Here is a 20,882-nt window from a genome sequence, read left to right on the forward strand (position 1 = left end):
GTTCGTATTTGCTGTTTCCAGAGGTGTTTTTAATTGTTCAAATCAAATTAATACTTACTATTCTTCTGTCGGTTTTAAAATTTCTTTCTGTGATCCTGTTTTCCTTGTGGATTCCCTTATACCATATGGAGCTAGGAAAAAAACAATATTTGCAAATTTGACATAAAGACTTGACAAAGGGGTTCTTTAAATTTGCATCTCAACAATTAAGGTGACTAACATTGTTTTATTTTATATTCAATTCATGTCACTTTGACATAATTGAATTTAACCATGGAGTGGTTTCTGGGAAAAGGTGAATGTTTTTAAAAGATCATCAGTATGAGAGGAAAATCTCAACTACAATATAAATGCACTTTAAACGACAAATTAGTCAGTGTGAGGAGATTTTACAAGCTGTTACAGGGGTAAAACATGGCCTCGGAAACATTCTAACTTTTTAAAAGATTGTATTTTGTTCTTACCCAAATGACACTATAAACTATTCATCAAGTGGGCCCGAACTCTTTTCAAAGACAAACTGATTTGTATGAAGAATTATTGTTAATTGCACTTATCGTAACCATGTACATTAGAGAATCAACTACACTTCAAATATACTTCATGGGCTGTAAAACATTTTGTGACGGCCTGAGTGGTTTACAAAATGCCCTTTTCTTTACAATATAGGGTTCAACTTTTATTCGTGAAAACCCATTTATACATTCCTCATAGGATGTGCTGATCAGTTAAGTCAATTGTCCTGAGCCGATGCATGTTGGCTCCTTGTACAAGAATATGCTCCACTCACTCAACTCAACCCAAAGTTTCTCCATCATGTTGTATGCTACTGATTGTTCTCATTCCAAAACAAAGTCAGAAAGTGGGAATCCTACAATACCCTCAGATTGAGCTCAGATCCAGTGCTGGATCGAGCTGGTGAGCAACACTGTTGGGAAGCTGAGAAGTGCTGAACTGCAAATTAAAATGCTGATCAGGAAAAGAAAATGCAAAATATGGCGCTCAGTCTTTCCTCCCCTTCAGTCTATTAGAACTTTACCATTCTTCAGTATCAACTTACGATCTGTGATGACTGCATTGAACAATTTCCCTCTCCTCCAAATATTTTTCGATGCATCAGAAACAAGGACATCAATGTAGAATTCCTCCAAGCCATATTGCCGAAGGTTTGCCCGGATGTTCTCATCTGGTCCTCTCCATTTCTGGTTCTTCCTGCTGGCCTTACCTGCAGAATTACAGAGTGTTCCATCGCAATCAAACTTACCTAAAGTTCTTACTATAAAAATCTTCTCTACAACTGACTGATGTTAAATTACTCATCTTATTTTTTTAATTTTATTCCATTTATTTCTCCAAATCTGTTTCTCTTTAATGCCACTACTTCCACTTATGTATGTTCTGATCCTTCCATTCTATTTAGTTCTATCATTTGCTTTTCCTCTTGCTTCTCTACCTCCCCCCCCCCTCCCCCGGCTATTCATTACCAAGAGTATCTATTTCAATTTGTTACATTAACTCCCAGCCCCACTGGGAGTTCTTCTCATGTACTTAATGATCTGTTGAGCTGCTCGCAGAAAAATACTTTTCTCTGTACCTCGGTACACGTGATAATAAACAAATCCAATCCAATCCACTGTATGCATATTTTTGTAACCCCCAGACTTGCTTAGACCAAAGTTCCCATTTCTGGCCTCCAGTCCACCATAAACCTAAACTTGTCCAAACCAAAACTGCCTATATACCCTGTCTCCTCAAGTTCCACAGACCCCATTGCCTCCAGACTCACTGACCTACAGAGCGCTGTTCTCCCCCCCTCCACGCCGGGTGGGAGAACCGCCGGGGGGGCCGCGGGAATCGCGCCATGCCGCCCCGACCCCCGCAGCGATTCTCCCCCCCACCCCTGAAACCAGTGGTGCTCGATTCGCACCAGGCCGCTCGGAGAACTGGCGAGCGGCGATTCTCCGGCCGGATGGGCCGAGCGGCCGCTACGACACGAAACTTCCCGCCAGCGCCGGCCACCCCTGGTCGCTGCCGGTGGGAACTCTGCGGGAACGCTGGGGGGGCTGCCTATGGGGTGGGGGTGGTCCTTCACCGGGGTGGCCTCCGATGGGGTCTGGCACGTGATCGGGGCCCACCATTTGGCGGGCAGGCCTCTCCCCCCCCCGGGCCTACCTCCTTCTGCGCGCGGCCCCAGAACACCGGCTCCATGTTGATGAGGGGCCGGCGTGTGTAAGACGTTCCTCGCGCATGCGCAGGATGGCGCGACCCAATTGCGCTTGCGCAGGATTGGGCTGCCCCAACTGCGCATGCGCGGGTTGGCGCGGCGCCCATTTGGCGCCGTGTAAGGACGCTGGAGCAGCGTGAACCGCTCCAGCGCCGTGCTGGCACCCTGTGGGGGCCAGAATAGGTCGTGTCCAGGCCCTGTTTGCGCCGTCGTGAAACGCGACGGTGTTCACGACGGCGCGAACACTTGGCCTCAATATCGGAGAATCGCCCCCACAGTGCCTCCCAACATATTAAACTTCAGCTCATCGTCAGATTCCTGCACTGCACTGCCGTAAACTATCTTTGCAACCTCTACAAAATTACATCCCATCCTCATACCCTTTGCCCTTCTGAATATTGTCATAATTGCCTTCTGAGTAGCAAGCCACTCAGTTTAAGGACTATTAGGGGTGGACAATTAATGCTGGCCTTGCCAGCGACGCCCACATTCCATGAAAGAAAGAAATTCATGTCATCCTTCATTTTATTGCGCAACACCATAAAACTCTCCAGTGTCTTCATCCCACACTCCAGACCTGCCTACCTGAAACCCCTTCACCTTTCCATTTCTCTCCCCTTCTTTTAAAAAAGGAAATAGTTTGTGTTTTGTAACACCTTAAGTGCTCAGTATGTTTCACAAGGCCTTAAAATAAATTAAACACTGACTAAGTGCATGCAAACTTGCATAGCGCAAGATCACACAAACAGAAATCAGACGAATGACAATTAATCAGTTGTAGTGCAAGTGATTGAGGAATAATGTAGGACAACACACTAGGAGAGCTTTGCTACTCTTTTGCGAATTCTGCCATTGGATCAGAGCGCGCAGACGGGGCCTTTGTTTCACATCTCGATCAAAAGACAGCACCTCTAACAAAGCAGCACTCCCTTTGCACAGCACTGGAGAGGAAAAAACACAATCTAACCCAAAAACAAGCCCTTGCATGCTGTTTGGACCTTTTAAATCAAAGGTAAGAGTGTACACTGAACTAAACCTTCTCAAAATTTTATCAACCTAGCTTTCAATCACCCACCCTAATCTGTCTCTCTATAGCTTGGTGTCCGTTGCCCAACTTTCTTTCATGAACTTCCTTGGTACTTTTATTCAACTGTTAATGATGCTATATAAATTGAAGATGTTGGGACGATTCTCCGATATGGAGGCCAAGTGTTCGCGCCGTCGTGAACGCCGTCGTGTTTCACGACGGCGCGAACAGTGCCTGGGCACGACCTATTCCGGTTCACACTGCTCCAGCGTCCTTACGCGGCGCCAAATGGGCGCCGCGCCAACCCCCGCATGTGCAGTCGGGGCAGCCCAATCCTGCGCATGCGCAGTTCGGCCACGCCATCCTGTGCATGCGCGGGGAACGTCTTACGCATGCCGGCCCCTCACCAACATGGCGGCGGTGTTCTGGGGCCGCGCGCGGAAGGAGGAAGGCCCGGGGGGGGGAAGAGGCCCGCCCGCCGATCGATGGACCCTGATCGCGGGCCAGACCCCATCGGAGGCCACCCCGGTGAAGGAGCCCCCCCACAGGCCGCCTCCCCCCCCCCCACCCCACCCCCCAGCGGTCCCGCAGAGTTCCCGCCGGCAGCGACCAGGGGTGGACGGCACCGTCGGGAACCTGTCATGTCGTAGCGGCCGCTCGGCCCATCCGGGCCGGAGAATCGCCGCTCGCCGGTTCTCCGAGCAGCCCGGTGCGAATCGCATGCCGCTGGTTTCCGGGGGTGGGCGAATCACGTGCAGAGGTCGGGGCGGCGTGGCGCGATTTGTGCGGCGCCCCGGCGACTCTCCCACCCGGCGTGGGGGGGGGGGGGGGAGAATAGCGCCTGTTGTTTCCTTTCACAGAATATGTATATCTAACTCAAATATTAACCAACTGAAGTGAAATTAAAGAGGGAAAGGTTGGATCAGTAAATTTGTTTTAAACAACACCAATTTCACCTGCAAAGCAGAAGAAGTAAATCTACTCCAATTTACTTCTAACAAAGAAAATATTTCTTTATTAACAATGCAAAACTTTATGAAAGGATTTGTTCTTTTTGATTTGTGGTTACTTACCACGCCCATGAATAATGTTGTAGTCAATGTCAGTTCCGCATACATATGCTCCAAAATGGGCACAAGCTACAAGAAGACTACCTAGAAGAAACAAGATATGACCACAGAAAAATGAACTGCTGTAACAGGACAATCAATTATCAACATTAGAAGGAATTTACAGGCCAAAAGAATTTATCTGAAGAAAATAATTCTTCCATAAGTAAGAAAATCATTGATCTGGATATCGCAGTAGGAGTAACAGTAAGACTAACAGTCTCATTCATGTATTGGGACACCTAGATTCCTCTGTACTACATCATTCTGCACACCTCTTCATTTAAATAATATTCTTCTTTTCTATTCTTGGTGAAGGGAACCACGAAACGTTAGCACGGAAATACACCAAGTAGTTAGGAAGGAAAATGAGATATTAGTCTGCATTGCAAGAAGGGCAGAGTATGTGACGAATGCAGTTTTTTAGATACATTGGATTATGAACATTTGGCAATTTAAGGCTTAAAAGCCTGAGATTTGAGTGTGTTTGACTGCAGTAGTCATGTTTTTAAAAGAATTGTTTTGAAAGGCCAGAACGCTTTCAGGAGCCAGAGTTGAAATTGACTAGAGTAAAATGCCTGGGCCAATGGACTGTTGATTGACTAGGCGGAGGCCCTGGGGAATGAATGTGTTTTCAGCCTGAGGAGTTTTGATTTCAGCTTTGGGAGATTATGTCATTGCTGGATGGAGCTAAGGTATGCAGATATTTGAGAAAGCTTTGGATTTGAGTTCTGATCTGGTTAACATTGAGTCCACATGTAAGGTCTCACAGTAGGGTAGTTTAAAATAGTATTTAAAGCAGTGCAGACTTGTCTGAGGACAATGGGGAAGCTGAAACAAACCAGTTGAAACAGCTTTTTGATGACATCCAGCCAGAGTCTGCATGGGTTCTATCAGGAGCCAAATCTGTTCTTGAAAGCAAGTATTAATCTGTGTCATTAGGATGTAGAATGGATTGAAAGATGTATGTTTTTTCTCTCTTGTTAAATTGGGAATAGAGATAATAATTAAGGGTATTATATTTGCTATATTTAATAGTATTGTTTATGTAAGCTATTTTTGGGATGATGTTAAAAGAGTTTAATATTGTGTTAATAATAAAGTTTTGTTTTAAAATATCAAATCCCTATTTCTTTGTGCAATCACTCCTGGAATGAAGTATTCTTTCCGCACAGTTTTACAAAATAAATATTGGAATTGGTTGAGTAAATTAGCCACTGTCTGGGATTGTAATAAGTATTAAAGTAGGGAAGCTTGCTACAATTGAACAGGGAACTAGTGAAATAGCATCTAGAGTACTGCATACAATATTGGTCTGAGGACAGATGTAATTACATTGTAGCTTACTAGGTTGATTCCTGGAATGAAGGGGACGTCTTTGAACAGGTTGGACCGGTACTCGTTCCGAGTTCAGAAGAATGAGACGTGCTCATATTGAATCATATATAATTCAGAGAGAGGGTGATTGACAGGGTAGATGCTGAGAGAATGCTTCTCCTCATGGTGCATCTAAAACTAGAGAATACAGTTTGAAAATAAGGGGTCTCCCATTTAATATGGAGAAGGGGAGAAATTCTTTCTCTCAGAGGGGTGTTAATCTTTGGAATTCTTGGGGGCAGGATCAGTTAGGAAACAGGAATGAAAGCCACATTCACACCAACAATGCTGAATTGTGGAGCAGGCTCAACGGTCAAAATGGTCTACTCGTGCTCCTATTCCTTATGTTCTTGTCATTGTTCATCGTTATTAAAGTGAATCAGACAGCAACTTGCAGTATCTGTACATGCACAGTTAAACAAGGAAATCAGGGAGCTGCCAGGCTTCGCTACATTGATGCCTCACAGAGAGATCTGGCATTAAAACACATGATGAGCTTGCATTTGTGGTACTTATGCACCAGTTACCCACTAAAGCTGACAGAAAAAGATAGGGCTTGTCATTCATAAGTGAATTTTTAATAGAACAGTAAACCTTCATTACAGCCAAGCAATCTCTTGGTCACTGAAAAGAAATAAGAGTGTACACTGAACTAAACCTTCTCAAAATTTTATCAACCTAAATAGAGTCTTATTCCTTCGGATTCGAATTGTTTTTGGAGATTCTGCAAAATTAAAAATTAAATTTTAATATTTTAGTCTCCTCGCTCTCACTCCCATCGTTCTTTGACTCTATTTAATTCATTTTCTGTAAATGATTCAACATTGAATTGACATTCTAGCTTACACCTCTTGGTTTAAACTCTGCATGCCTGAATAAATATTCTTCAGTTTGATTGGGGACACAACACTGCTTGTCTCGTTCACACAGGTTTCAGATCCCTAATGAAGGATGCTGTATTGTTTTAACTGTCTGATAACTGCAAACTCCAGTATAAGAGTCCACATAACTTTGATGGTAAAACATAAGCAAATTGAAATGTGTGTTGTTCATTTGCCGCTGACTGCAAAATCTGGGTCTTAATGTCAACAACTATTGCTAAGGTCCAGCTACATTGTGTACTTAGAAAGATGCCAATCATATAAATTACAGCAGCCAAAGATAAAGTTCAATCCAGGTTATCCATAAAATATGCCATAATCACTCCCAAGTAAGGCAAAAAACAAAATGAATTTGAAAACGTGCTAGGTTCTCAACAGACTAATGTAAAATGCATTGTTGTTGGAAGTAACAGATAGGAACCTGAAATTAAACTAAATCACATCCATCACGGCAATCAAACAATCACAAGAATTTTACTAAAGCAGAAAAGGATGGTGATTGGTTTGGCAAGCCAACTCTGATTGGCCTAAGCTAATGGAAAAAAATGATCGGGAAATATAGGTACCTTTCTTTTAGTTTTATGTTGTCCCTTATCTCTTTAGTTGTGCAGGGCTGTTTTTTCTGTGAAGTGAAGCTTTTCCCATCTCAGCGGTATAAACTTCAGTTGTTCTACCCATTTGCAGATTTTCCCAATTTACTGTGGACAGTCTCAGTCTCATCGTATTAAAGTCGGCCTTGCCTAAATCTTAAATTCTAGAAGCTGATTTGTGCATTTCACTTTCAAACATTGCATCGAACTCGATCATGTTGTGATCACTATTTGATAAATGTTCACGCACAATTAGCTTACTAATTGAATCCAGCTCACTACTAAATTACTACTAAATTACTAATTACTACTACATTAACATAGAACATAGAACATAGAAAATACAGCACAGAACAGGCCCTTCGGCCCACGATGTTGTGCCGAACCTTTGTCCTAGATTAATCATAGATTATCATTGAATCCACAGTGCAGAAGGAGGCCACCCGGCCCCCCGAGTCCGCACCAGCCCCCGGAAAGAGCACCCCACCCAAACCCAACACCTCCACCCACCACCAAGGGCAATTTGGACATTAAGGGCAATTTATCATTGGCCAATTCACCTAACCCGCACATCTTTGGACTGTGGGAGGAAACCGGAGCACCCGGAGGAAACCCACGCAGACACGGGGAGGACGTGCAGACTCCGCACAGACAATGACCCAAGCTGGAATCGAACCTGGGACCATGGATCTGTGAAGCAATTGTGCTATCCACAATGCTACCGTGCTGCCCTTAAGAACAAATAAATCTACACTATATCATTTTCCCGTAATCCATGTACCTATCCAACAGCTGCTTGAAGGTCCCTAATGTTTCCGACTCAACTACTTCCACAGGCAGTGCATTCCATGCCCCCACTACTCTCTGGGTAAAGAACCTACCTCTGATATCCCTCCTATATCTTCCACCTTTCACCTTAAATTTATGTCCCCTTGTAATGGTGTGTTCCACCTGGGGAAAAAGTCTCTGACTGTCTACTCTATCTATTCCCCTGATCATCTTATAAACCTCTATCAAGTCGCCCCTCATCCTTCTCCGCTCTAATGAGAAAAGGCCTAGCACCCTCAACCTTTCCTCGTAAGACCTACTCTCCATTCCAGGCAACATCCTGGTAAATCTTCTTTGCACCTTTTCCAGAGCTTCCACATCCTTCCTAAAATGAGGCGACCAGAACTGTACACAGTACTCCAAATGTGGCCTTACCAAGGTTTTGTACAGCTGCATCATTACCTCATGGCTCTTAAATTCAATCCCTCTGTTAATGAACGCGAGCACACCATAGGCCTTCTTCACAGCTCTATCCACTTGAGTGGCAACTTTCAAAGATGTATGAACATAGACCCCAAGGTCTCTCTGCTCCTCCACAATGCCAAGAACTCTACCGTTAACCCTGTATTCCGCATTCATATTTGTCCTTCCAAAATGGACAACCTCACACTTTTCAGGGTTAAACTCCATCTGCCACTTCTCAGCCCAGCTCTGCATCCTATCTATGTCTCTTTGCAGCCGACAACAGCCCTCCTTACTATCCACAACTCCACCAATCTTCGTATCGTCTGCAAATTTACTGACCCACCCTTCAACTCCCTCATCCAAGTCATTAATGAAAATCACAAACAGCAGAGGACCCAGAACTGATCCCTGCGGTACACCACTGGTAACTGGGATCCAGGCTGAATATTTGCCATCCACCACCACTCTCTGACTTCTATCGGTTAGCCAGTTCGTTATCCAACTGGCCAAATTTCCCACTATCCCATGCCTCCTTACTTTGTGCAGAAGCCTACCATGGGGAACTTTATCAAATGCCTTACTAAAATCCATGTACACTACATCCACTGCTTTACCTTCATCCACATGCTTGGTCACCTCCTCAAAGAATTCAATAAGATTTGTAAGGCAAGACCTACCCCTCACAAATCCGTGCTGACTATCCCTAATCAAGCAGTGTCTTTCCAGATGCTCAGAAATCCTATCCTTCAGTACCCTTTCCATTACTTTGCCTACCACCGAAGTAAGACTAACTGGCCTGTAATTCCCAGGGTTATCCCTCGTTCCTTTTTTGAACAGGGGCACGACATTCGCCACTCTCCAATCCCCTGGTACCACCCCTGTTGACAGTGAGGACGAAAAGATAATTGCCAACGGCTCTGCAATTTCATCTCTTGCTTCCCATAGAATCCTTGGATATAACCCGTCCGGCCCGGGGGACTTGTCTATCCTCAAGTTTTTCAAAATGCCCAACACATCTTCCTTCCTAACAAGTATTTCCTCGAGCTTACCAATCTGTTTCACACTGTCCTCTCCAACAATATCGCCCCTCTCATTTGTAAATACAGAAGAAAAGTACTCATTCAAGACCTCTCCTATCTCTTCAGACTCAATACACAATCTCCCGCTACCGTCCTTGATCGGACCTACCCTCGCTCTCGTCATTCTCATATTTCTCACATATGTGTAAAAGGCCTTGGGGTTTTCCTTGATCCTACCCGCCAAAGATTGTTCATGCCCTCTCTTAGCTCTCCTAATCCCTTTCTTCAGTTCCCTCCTGGCTATCTTGTATCCCTCCAATGCCCTGTCTGAACCTTGTTTCCTCAGCCTTACAAAGATAATGAATGGCTTAGATAGGGTGGATGTAGGGAAGTTGTTTCCATTAGCAGGGGAGACTAGGACCCGGGGGCACAGCCTTAGAATAAAAGGGAGTCACTTTAGAACAGAGATGAGGAGAAATTTCTTCAGCCAGAGAGTGGTGGGTCTGTGGAATTCATTGTCACAGAGGGCGGTGGAGGCCGGGACGTTGAGTGTCTTTAAGACAGAAGTTGATAAATTCTTGATTTCTCGAGGAATTAAGGGCTATGGAGAGAGAGTGGGTAAACGGAGTTGAAATCAGCCATGATTGAATGGTGGAGTGGACTCGATGGGCCGAATGGCCTTACTTCCGCTCCTATGTCTTATGGTCTAAATCCAATATTGCTTGGCCCCTCGTTGCATCCAGGACATATTGCTGTAGGAAATTATTCCTGACCCACTCCAGAAATTCACTACCTTTCTGACAGGTGTTTAGATGTATATTAAAGTTAAAATCCCCCATTTATACTACTTTGGCTTTGCAACACACTTGCCTGATTTCTGCATTTATACAATTTAAAACTTTGAAGCTTTGACCAGGGGGTTTATACACAACACCTATTACAGTTTTAGATTCTTTCCTGTTCCTCAGTTCGATCCACAAGGTCTCCGCTGGATGTTTCCCTTTCATTATATCCTCTTTCACCAATGAATTGATTCTAATCAGTAAGGATACACCCTCCCCCACCATGCCATTTTCCATATCCATCCTGTAAACCTTATATTAAATTCCCAGTCCTGACCATCCCGCAACCATACAGGGAAGAGATGGTCGAGTGAGGGAACCATGGTTGACAAGAGAGGTTGAATGTCTTGTTAAGAGGAAAAAGGAGACTTATGTAAGGCTGAGGAAACAAGGTTCAGACAAGGCGTTGGAGGGATACAAGATAGCCAGGAGGGAACTGAAGAAAGGGATTAGGAGAGCTAAGAGAGGGCATGAACAATCTTTGGCGGGTAGGATCAAGGAAAACCCCAAGGCCTTTTACACATATGTGAGAAATATGAGAATGACTAGAGCGAGGGTAGGTCCGATCAAGGATAGTAGCGGGAGATTGTGTATTGAGTCTGAAGAGATAGGAGAGGTCTTGAACGAGTACTTTTCTTCTGTATTTACAAATGGAGGGGCCACATTGTAGGAGAGGACAGTGTGAAACAGACTGGTAAGCTTGAGGAAATTCTTGTTAGGAAGGAAGATGTGTTGGGCATTTTGAAAAACTTGAGGATAGACAAGTCCCCCAGGCCTGACGGGATATATTCAAGGATTCTATGGGAAGCAAGAGATGAAATTGCAGAGCTGTTGGCAATGATCTTTTCGTCCTCGCTGTCAACAGGGGTGGTACCAGGGGATTGGAGAGTGGCGAATGTCGTGCCCCTGTTCAAAAAAGGGACTAGGGATAACCCTGGGAATTACAGGCCAGTTAGGTTTACTTCGGTGGTAGGCAAAGTCATGGAAAGGGTACTGAAGGATAGGATTTCTGAGCATCTGGAAAGACACTGCTTGATTAGGGATAGTCAGCACGGATTTGTGAGGGGTAGGTCTTGCCTTGCAAGTCTTATTGAATTCTTTGAGGAGGTGACCAAGCATGTGGATGAAGGTAAAGCAGTGGATGTAGTGTACATGGATTTTAGTAAGGCATTTGATAAGGTTCCCCATGGTAGGCTTCTGCAGAAAGTAAGGAGGCATGGGATAGTGGGAAATTTGGCCAGTTGGATAACGAACTGGCTAATCGATAGAAGTCAGAGAGTGGTGATGGATGGCAAATATTCAGCCTGGATCCCAGTTACCAGTGGCATACCGCAGGGATCAGTTCTGGGTCCTCTGCTGTTTGTGATTTTCATTAATGACTTGAATGAGGGAGTTGAAGGGTGGGTCAGTAAATGCGGAATACAGGGTTAACGGTAGAGTTCTTGGCAATGTGGAGGAGCAGAGAGATCTTGGGGTCTATGTTCAGACATCTTTGAAAGTTGCCTCTCAAGTGGATAGAGCTGTGAGAAAGGCCTATGGTGTGCTAGCGTTCATTAACAGAGGGATTGAATTTAAGAGCCGTGAGGTGATGATGCAGCTGTACAAAACTTTGGTAAGGCCACATTTGGAGTACTGTGTACAGTTCTGGTCGCCTCATTTTAGGAAGGATGTGGAAGCTTTGGAAAAGGTGCAAAGGAGATTTACCAGGATGTTGCCTGGAATGGAGAGTAGGTCTTACGAGGAAAGGTTGAGGGTGCTAGGCCTTTTCTCATTAGAACGGAGAAGGATGAGGGGCAACTTGATAGAGGTTTATAAGATGATCAGGGGAATAGATAGAGTTGACAGTCAGAGACTTTTTCCCCAGGTGGAACAAACCATTACAAGGGGGCATAAATTTAAGGTGAATGGTGGAAGATATAGGGGGGATGTCAGAGGTAGGTTCTTTACCCAGAGAGTAGTGGGGGCATGGAATGCACTGCCTGTCGAAGTAGTTGAGTCGGAAACATTAGGGCCCTTCAAGCAGCTATTGGATAGATACATGGATTACAGTAGAATGATATAGTGTAGATTTATTTGTTCTTAAGGGCAGCACGGTAGCATTGTGGATAGCACAATTGCTTCACAGCTCCAGGGTCCCAGGTTCGATTCTGGCTTGGGTCACTGTCTGTGCGGAGTCTGCACATCCTCCCCGTGTCTGCGTGGGTTTCCTCCGGGTGCTCCGGTTTCTTCCCACAGTCCAAAGATGTGCAGGTTAGGTGGATTGGCCATGATAAATTGCCCTTAGTGTTGGGTGGAGGTGTTGACTTTGGGTAGGGTGCTCTTTCCAAGAGCTGGTGCAGACTCAGTGGGCCGAATGGCCTCCTTCTGCACTGTAAATTCAATGATAATCTATGATTAATCTAGGACAAAGGTTCGGCACAACATCATGGGCCGAAGGGCCTGTTCTGTGCTGTATTTTTCTATGTTCTATGTTCTATGTTTCATTAATGGCTACTGTATCATCATCTCCAATTTGAATTTGTGCCTATAGCTCATTTAATTTATCCCTTATCCTTCGAACTCTTATGTGGGCCATGTACTCTAACCTGTCCCTCAGCACTGCTACCTTATTCACCCGTTTATTAATTCTCTTTTCTGGTTTAATCAGTATACTTTTGACACCACCTGCTGTAGATACCTGACTGTTTCTTTACTTTCTGTCATGTGACTTGTTTTTGAAACTGTATTGACTGCCCCTGAGGCTACCCCCCACTCTCACCATTGACTAGTTTAAAGTCCTTCCGGGCGGCACGGTAGCGCAGTACGATGCTGAGGCCGTGTTCGATCCCCGCACTGGGTCACTGTCCGTGTGGAGTTTGCACATTCTCCCCGTGTCTGTTTGGGTTTCACCCCCACCCCAACCCAAAGATGTGCAGGTTAGGTGGATTGGCTACGCTAAATTGCCCCTTAATTGGAAAAAAAATAATAATAGGGTACTCTAAATTTTAAAAAAGCACCCTGTTTAACCTTTCCGCTAGGTCCCAGGCCAGTTCAAGTGGAGCCCGACCCAACAGTACAGCTCCTTTCTATTCCAACACTGGTGCCAGTGCCGCATGTAATGGAATCCCTCATTACCGCACCACTCCTTTAGCCATATGATTACTTCCCTGATTTTCTTATCCTTATGCCAATTTGCACGTGGCTAGGGTAATAATCCATAGATTGTAACCCTTGAGGTCTTGTTCTTTAATTTTGTTCCTAAGTCAACAATAGGTGGGAGACGATCTGGCGCCGGGGATGGCGGCCACCAAGCTGGCTCTCGAAAATGCAGTGGGGGGGGTGCATATGTTTGGTTTAGTAAAGGGGTTGGATTACAGGGTGTTGTTACTGGGGGGGGGGGGGGGGGGGGGGGGGGAAGGAGGGGTGAATGTTCTGTTGGCAAGGGAGGGACTTGTGCTGAGGGACAGAGAGGAGGTTGGGGCTGCCTGGGAATGGACCGGTGGAGGCGCGGAGCACGGGCTGGAGGCGGGCCTAAAAAAAGGGGATGGCTGATCGGCGGAGGGGGGCAATGAGCCCCCCAACTAGGCTGATCACCTGAAATGTTCGAGGGTTGAATGGGCCAGTCAAAAGGGCACGTGTGTTCGCGCATCTTAGGGGACTGAAGGCGGACGTGGTAATGTGGTAAGGTACACCTTAGAGTAACGGACCAGGTTAGACTGAGGAAAGGCTAGGTCAGTCTTTCACTCGGGACTAGATTCAAAGACTAGAGGGGTCGCGATCTGATCAATAAGCGGTTGGTGTTTGAGGCAGGTAGGATAATCTCGGACGTGGGAGGTCAGTACATTATGGTCAGTGGGAAGCTAGAGGGGGTGCAGGTGGTATGTGCCAAATTGGGATGGTGTGGAGTTTACAAAGAGGATGCTGGGGAGGATACCGGACCTGGACTCACACAGGTTGGTCATGGGAGGGGACTGCAACACAGTTATGGACCCTGGCTTGGACCGGTCAAGCTCGAAAACGGGCAGGGTGCCAGCAATGGCAAAGGAACTAAGAGGGTTCATGGAGCTGATAGGAGGGGGGGGGGGGAGATCCATGGAGATTTGGGCAGCCGAGGGTGAAGGAGTTCGCCTTCTACTCACACATGCATAAAGTGTACTCCCGGATTGATTTCTTTATTTTGAGCAGGGCCTTACTGGTTGGGGTGGTGGACATGGGGTACTTGGCGATTACAATCTCAGACCATGCTCCACACTGGGTTGACCTGCAGGTTAGTAAAAACAGTAACCAGCGCCCACACTGGAGGTTGGATGTGGGACTTTTGACGGCTGAGGAAATGTATTTAGAGCTACCTGCAGGTCAATGACACAGGGGAAATCTCAGCAGATGTGATGTGGGAAGCACTGAAGGCGGTGGTCAGTGGGGAGCTGATCTCGATCCGGGCGCATAGGGAGAAGGTGGACAGGGCAGAGACGGGCCGACTGGTAAAGGAGATACTACAGATTGATAGGAGGTATGCGGAGACCCCAGAGGCAGGGCTTTTAAGGGAACAGCGGAGGTTACAGGCAGAGTTTAGATTGCTGACCACAGGGCGGGCGGTGGAGCAGTTGAGAAAGGCGAGGGGGCGATCTATGAACATGGAGAAAGGCCAGCAGGGGGGGGTAGTTTAGATTGTACGAGAGGTAAATGGCTTGTGCACTATGTTTATGGTTTCATGTATGTTGTTTATTTTGTTGTTGCTATGATACTGAAAATACCTCAATAAAATGTTTATTAAAAAAAAATGTTGTTCCTAAATCCTGATAATCCCCTACCTACTCTTGCCTATGTTGGGGGGAGGAGGTGGCATTGTGGTATTGTCACTGAACTAGTAAACCAGAAATTTCTGGGCCCAGGGTTCGAATCCATCATTGTAGATGGTGAAATTTGAAGTCAATAAAAATCTGAATTAAAATTTTTTAAAATAAATTTAAGTGTATCCAATTAATTTTTTTCCAATTAAGGGGCAATTTAGCATGGCCAATCCACCTACCCTGCACATCTTTGGGTTGTGGGGGTGATGCTGGGCATGGGCTGGGATGCTCTCCATGCAAACACGGGGAGAATGTGCAAACTCTACATGGACTGTGACTCAGAGCCGGGATCGAACCTGGGACCTTGGTGCCATGAGGCAGCTGCGCTAACTATTTGCGCCACTGTGCTGCCCTGAATTAAAAGTGTAATGGTGACCATGAAACCATAGGTGATTGTCGAAAAAACGCATCTGGTTCACTAATGTCCATTAGGGAAGGAAATCTGCCAACTTACCTGGTCTAGCCTACACGTGACTCCAGATCCACAGCAATGTGATTGACCCTTAACTGCCCCCTCAAGGGCAATTAGAGATGGACAATAAATGTTGGCCAAAGCAGCGACATCCACGTCCGGTGAACAAATAAAAGAAAATATGGACCCCCTCCCTCTCCAAAATCCTTTCAAGTCGGTTTGAGATGTCCCTCACCCTGACCAGGTAGGCAACACACCATGCGTGACTCTCGATCTTATTTACAAAGAATGCTATCTTTACCCCTGATAATAGAATCCCCCACCATTACCACTTTTTTTTTTTGCTCTCCCTACTTGAATGGCGTCCTATACCAGATGCCATTGTCAGTTTGCCCATCCTCCCTAGTCCTTTTCCTCATCCACACAAGGTCAAGAGCTGAGGTTCCTCCAAACTCAGGATCCCTCTACCTGTCTCACTCACAGTTACACCCTCCTGTCCCTGACCACTGGTCAAGTTTGAAGTACTTAACCTACAGGGTGTGACCTACGAGTATGATCTGCACTCTGCTGAATAACTGAAGCAATAAGCTGTTTGATTCAGTCAGCCAATCACTAAGACTTATAGCCTCCATGCCCAGCATCACAAAGGCACCAATGTCATGTCTGAATTTCAGTGCAGTTGCAATGCTAGATACAGAGTATGTTTGTCACAATGATTGACTGATCAAATCAAACAGCATGTACCTTTCTTTGTTCATAATAGGTATCATACAGGCCGTATTCAATCAGCCTGCACTTGCAAAATGCAAAAAGTAAATCTATTGTTAGATATGATTCTGTGATTGGGTAGCGCCTAATAAAAATCTTCAGTAACGCTAATAGCTACACTAAGCCAATTTAAGATAGTCAGTCAAGCATGCAGTGCCACTCATTTTGACTGCTAAAAGTGACATATATTCATACTCAGGACAAACTGTTCTTTGCAAACAGAAGGAATATGTTCAAGGCTTGTTTTTTTATGAATTACCTCAGAGCCTGGTTCGCCATTGCTATGCCACAGTCGCTTAGTGCATCACACAGCCAATTAAGTGAACTTGCCAAACAACTGGCAGCTTTTTCTCCTGTAGTACAAAGTGTGATCATTTTAAGTTTAGCATTCCTGCTAGGTTTAGCACACTGGGCTAAATAGCTGGCTTTTAAAGCAGACCAAGGCAGGCCAGCAGCACGGTTCAATTCCCATAACAGCCTCCCCGAACAGGCGCCGGAATGTGGTGACTAGGGGCTTTTAACAGTAACTTCATTGAAGCCTACTGGTGACAATAAGCGATTTTCATTTCATTTGACCTAATAAGTGTAAGACAAAAAGCTTCCATGACATGTCTCACTTTTCAGCAATATTCAAGTTTTCAAGTTCAGTAATACCAAGTGACTGTTTAAATTGCATGTGTGCATTTTCTGTACAATTTGCCTTTGGAATTTTTAAGGAGCAAATGGAAAAGAAGCTAAATTCTTAGCAAGCAAAAATAGAATAAAGCGTGAACTTGGTGTCTACTTCATTAGTCTTGTATTTACCTGTTCCCACAAATGGATCAAATACCAAATCATTGGCTCCTACTTTAGCGTGATTTGCCATCAGAAAGGAAAGACCTGCATCCATGCTGGTGTTACCAATGAAGTGACGCTTCTTCACACTGTACAAGTTGATTAGTCCCCTCCGACCATCAGCAAGCTAGAACAGGAACAGAAAATGGCAGCATTTTTAAGGATAGACTATTTCTAGTCTTACTGATTAATACTAATTAAAACAAAAACAAAACATATTCGAATATTAAATAATGAGATATATACCAAAACATTTAATCAGATTTCTAACTTCAACAAAATTGATGAATTTATCGGTTCACTGTAGGATGTATTAATTCTTCATTGTTTATCACTTAAACATCTCAACCTATCAGGACTGAAAGCCAAGAGAGAAGTGCAGCATGTCCTGATCAGAGAATGACTGTATACTGATGATACTGCACTAGTTGTCCAGACAGAAGGTTCATGAATCATCTGTCCCATGCCTGGGTCATGTTTTCCCTTACAATCAGTTTCAAAAAAACTGATGTTATGGGATGGAGTGTTGTGTCTCTGTGATCAGACCAGGCAACACACCACGGGAAGCAGTCAGCAAACTCTATCTACGTGAATCTGCAGTAACAGACAACCTGTCTCATGACGAAATGCTCAGCATAAACACTGACTAACAAAAAGGGCATGAAAGAACAAACTGGCCCACAGGACTAGGATGTTTATCTATAAGTCCTGTTTCCTCACACACTGCTGCAGCAAAGCCTGGGCAACTTTCATCTAGCAAGCAAAAAGGTTTTATAACTTATATCTCTGGCGTCCACAACGCATTCTCAGCATCACAGTCACCAATAAAGCAACCCTGTCTGGGGTCAACATATCAAGCAAGCTAGCAGTATTCAAACATAGAAAGCTTTAATGGCATGTTCACTGATGGAAGATGGCTGCATCTCCAAAGATGTGTTCAGGGAGGTAGCCACGCCAAGAAATCAACAGGTCAACCAAAGCTCCGATTCAAGGGTGCTGTCAAAAGAGACATTAAAGTCCTCAATATCAACCATAAAAAGTGGGAAACTCTGGCTAATGATTGATGCAAATGATGACATCAGCTGTGGGCAGAAATTCTGCAGCACCATGGCCTGTGGTTTCAAAAGCTTCGAAGCAGACACTAGTTCTGCAACAAACCATCAGCAGAGGTCAATCTGTGATACTGGCAAGAGACAATTTCACATGTAACAGACTTTGCATTTCCAGAATCAGCTTGTTCAGCCTTTAAAAGAAGCGCTGTAGTTCAGACAGTGCATTTATCCAGCAAGGGAGGAATATAAAACAAGTTCATTATAAGCTAATATTCAGTCTCCCTTAAGATGTATATTCCATAATTCTCACCCATCTTCCGAAGTAAATAGAAAAGGGCTTCTCTGGAGCATTATTCGGGTCTGTACCATAGTCTTCAAGTAACCAGAATACATGCTCTGGTTTCTTTAGGTTCACTGTTCCTTGAAAGGGAAGAAACTCTAAATTCTGTGTGGCACATGAAACAAAAGTTAAAACAAAACTACATGTCACACCCAGGACAATTCACCGTCTGAATAAATATTCTGTTCACTTTTTGATAACTTTAATAATTAGATGTGGAGATATTTGATAACTTTAATAATTAGGTCAATGCACAATTAGCTAAATTAGTAGTGTGATAATGATTTTATCCTCCAGAGCCTTTATCATCGTCTTATGCAGAAATGCTCCAGGCTTCATTCAAATTTTCTAATAACTGTAAGATCATTTGTATTGTCAAAATATTGGAAGTCTGTTTTTATGATGTTAAGAAATAAATGATTAGTAAGCATTACAGCCACAGTTTCTGCCGAGAAATTCAGGGATGAAGGATGGGTTATGCTGGGTTTGGGGAAGTTAATTCTAGACTGGGTACAGTCTCTGCAGCAACTTGCACCAAACACATCTGATTCTCTCCATCTCCTCAAAACACATTTTCATTTTGCTCTTGGGATGTGGGAGACATTGACATTGCACACCCCTAGTTGCCCCAAGAGCCTCAAGAGTCACCCACATAGTGAGTGGCTGGAGACAAGTGCAGGCCAGGCCGGGTAGATACTTCTGAGAGGTTGGACATCCATAGTGAAGAGGAGGCAGTTAGGGCCAGGGAACTGGAAATCATTGATATAATGTAAGGCATCAGGTGAATCTTGAATGTAGATGGGAAGGGACTGGACAAGGGGAGCGAGGGTGGAGTCAAGATAGGAAGACAGCAGTTCTGTGGGTCAGGAGCACGCTGACACGTTGGGTCTACCAAGCAGCCCTGTTTGTGGATTTTAGGAAGGAGGTAGAAACGGGCTAATCAGGGTTAGGGGCCTATGCGGTTTGAGGCTGTGGAGGGAAGATCACTAGAGGCGTTGAGGTCAGTGACCATCCTGGAAACAATGATTTGATGTTCGGTGGTAGAGTCATGGTCCAGGGAAAGGTAGGAGGAAGTGTCTAAGAGTTGGTGCTCAGCCTCTGTGAGGTATAGGTCAGAACGCCAGATAACAATGGCACCACGCTTGGTCAGCAGGTTTGATTACAAGGTCAGGGCTGAACCCAAGAGATCAGAGTGCAGCAAGTTCAGACGGAAGCAGTTTGCATGGTTATTTTTCGGATGAAGCATCATCACATATTTCACAGGTTGCCAAGGTAAATCCTCAGGATTACCAGTCTAGTACAATAATCGGTAGGTTATCTTAACCCTACTTTGTATCAAATAATCTCTTACCACATTTTCTTCACCAATGTACCTTTTCTAACTAATTTGCATTCTGTTCCCATCATTCTCCCTGACCTTCAATCAAGTCTTTACTCACTCTTTTCCCAGACATGCATCTTACATATTCCCAATCTGACTGCTGGGTGTTTTGATTTTGCTTTCCCTCAGGATCTGGGCGATACTGGAAAGATTGTAAAAATACCCATTCCTGAAGGTAATTATGGTATTCTCCCTGAATCACTGCAATATTTGTAACGATGGTGTTTCCACAATGGTTTAAACGGTAAAATCAGGATATTGTATGAAGAAATATACCCAAATCAGAAAAATGTGTAACTTTGAAGTGATAGTGCTTGTGTCATTAGAATCATAAAATGTTTTTTTATTTTTATCAATGACCTAGAGGAAGGCGCAGAAGGGTGGGTGAGTAAATTTGCAGACGACACTAAAGTCGGTGGTGTTGTCGACAGTGTGGAAGGATGTAGCAGGTTACAGAGGGACATAGATAAGCTGCAGAGCTGGGCTGAGAGGTGGCAAATGGAGTTTAATGTAGAGAAGTGTGAGGTGATTCACTTTGGAAGGAATAACAGGAATGCGGAATATTTGGCTAATGGTAAAGTTCTTGGAAGTGTGGATGAGCAGAGGGATCTAGGTGTCCATGTACATAGATCCCTGAAAGTTGCCACCCAGGTTGATAGGGTTGTGAAGAAGGCCTATGGAGTGTTGGCCTTTCATGGTAGAGGGATTGAGTTCCAGAGTCAGGAGGTCATGTTGCAGCTGTACAAAACTCTGGTACGGCCACATTTGGAGTATTGCGTACAGTTCTGGTCACCGCATTATAGGAAGGACGTGGAGGCTTTGGAGCGGGTGCAGAGGAGATTTACCAGGATGTTGCCTGGTATGGAGGGAAAATCTTATGAGGAAAGGCTGATGGACTTGAGGTTGTTTTCGTTGGAGAGAAGAAGGTTAAGAGGAGACTTAATAGAGGCATACAAAATGATCA

The 20,882-nt window shown here is 44.6% G+C and overlaps 1 protein-coding gene across 1 annotated transcript in view; it reads right to left on the reverse strand.

The window, feature by feature from the left end:
• The window catches only part of trmt11 (tRNA methyltransferase 11 homolog), a 156,901-nt gene that overhangs the window by 109,065 nt on the left and 26,954 nt on the right, over window positions 1-20,882 (reverse strand). The window contains exons 6-10 of the mRNA XM_072499249.1: window positions 18,508-18,642; window positions 17,116-17,272; window positions 4,325-4,405; window positions 1,061-1,225; window positions 59-131 (exon numbers count right to left, since the gene is read on the reverse strand). Coding sequence (XP_072355350.1) covers window positions 59-131; window positions 1,061-1,225; window positions 4,325-4,405; window positions 17,116-17,272; window positions 18,508-18,642 — 611 coding nt within the window. The remainder of the gene's footprint in view (window positions 1-58; window positions 132-1,060; window positions 1,226-4,324; window positions 4,406-17,115; window positions 17,273-18,507; window positions 18,643-20,882) is intronic.

This window comes from Scyliorhinus torazame, chromosome 4 (genome assembly GCF_047496885.1).
Source record: "Scyliorhinus torazame isolate Kashiwa2021f chromosome 4, sScyTor2.1, whole genome shotgun sequence".
Lineage (NCBI taxonomy): Eukaryota > Metazoa > Chordata > Chondrichthyes > Carcharhiniformes > Scyliorhinidae > Scyliorhinus > Scyliorhinus torazame.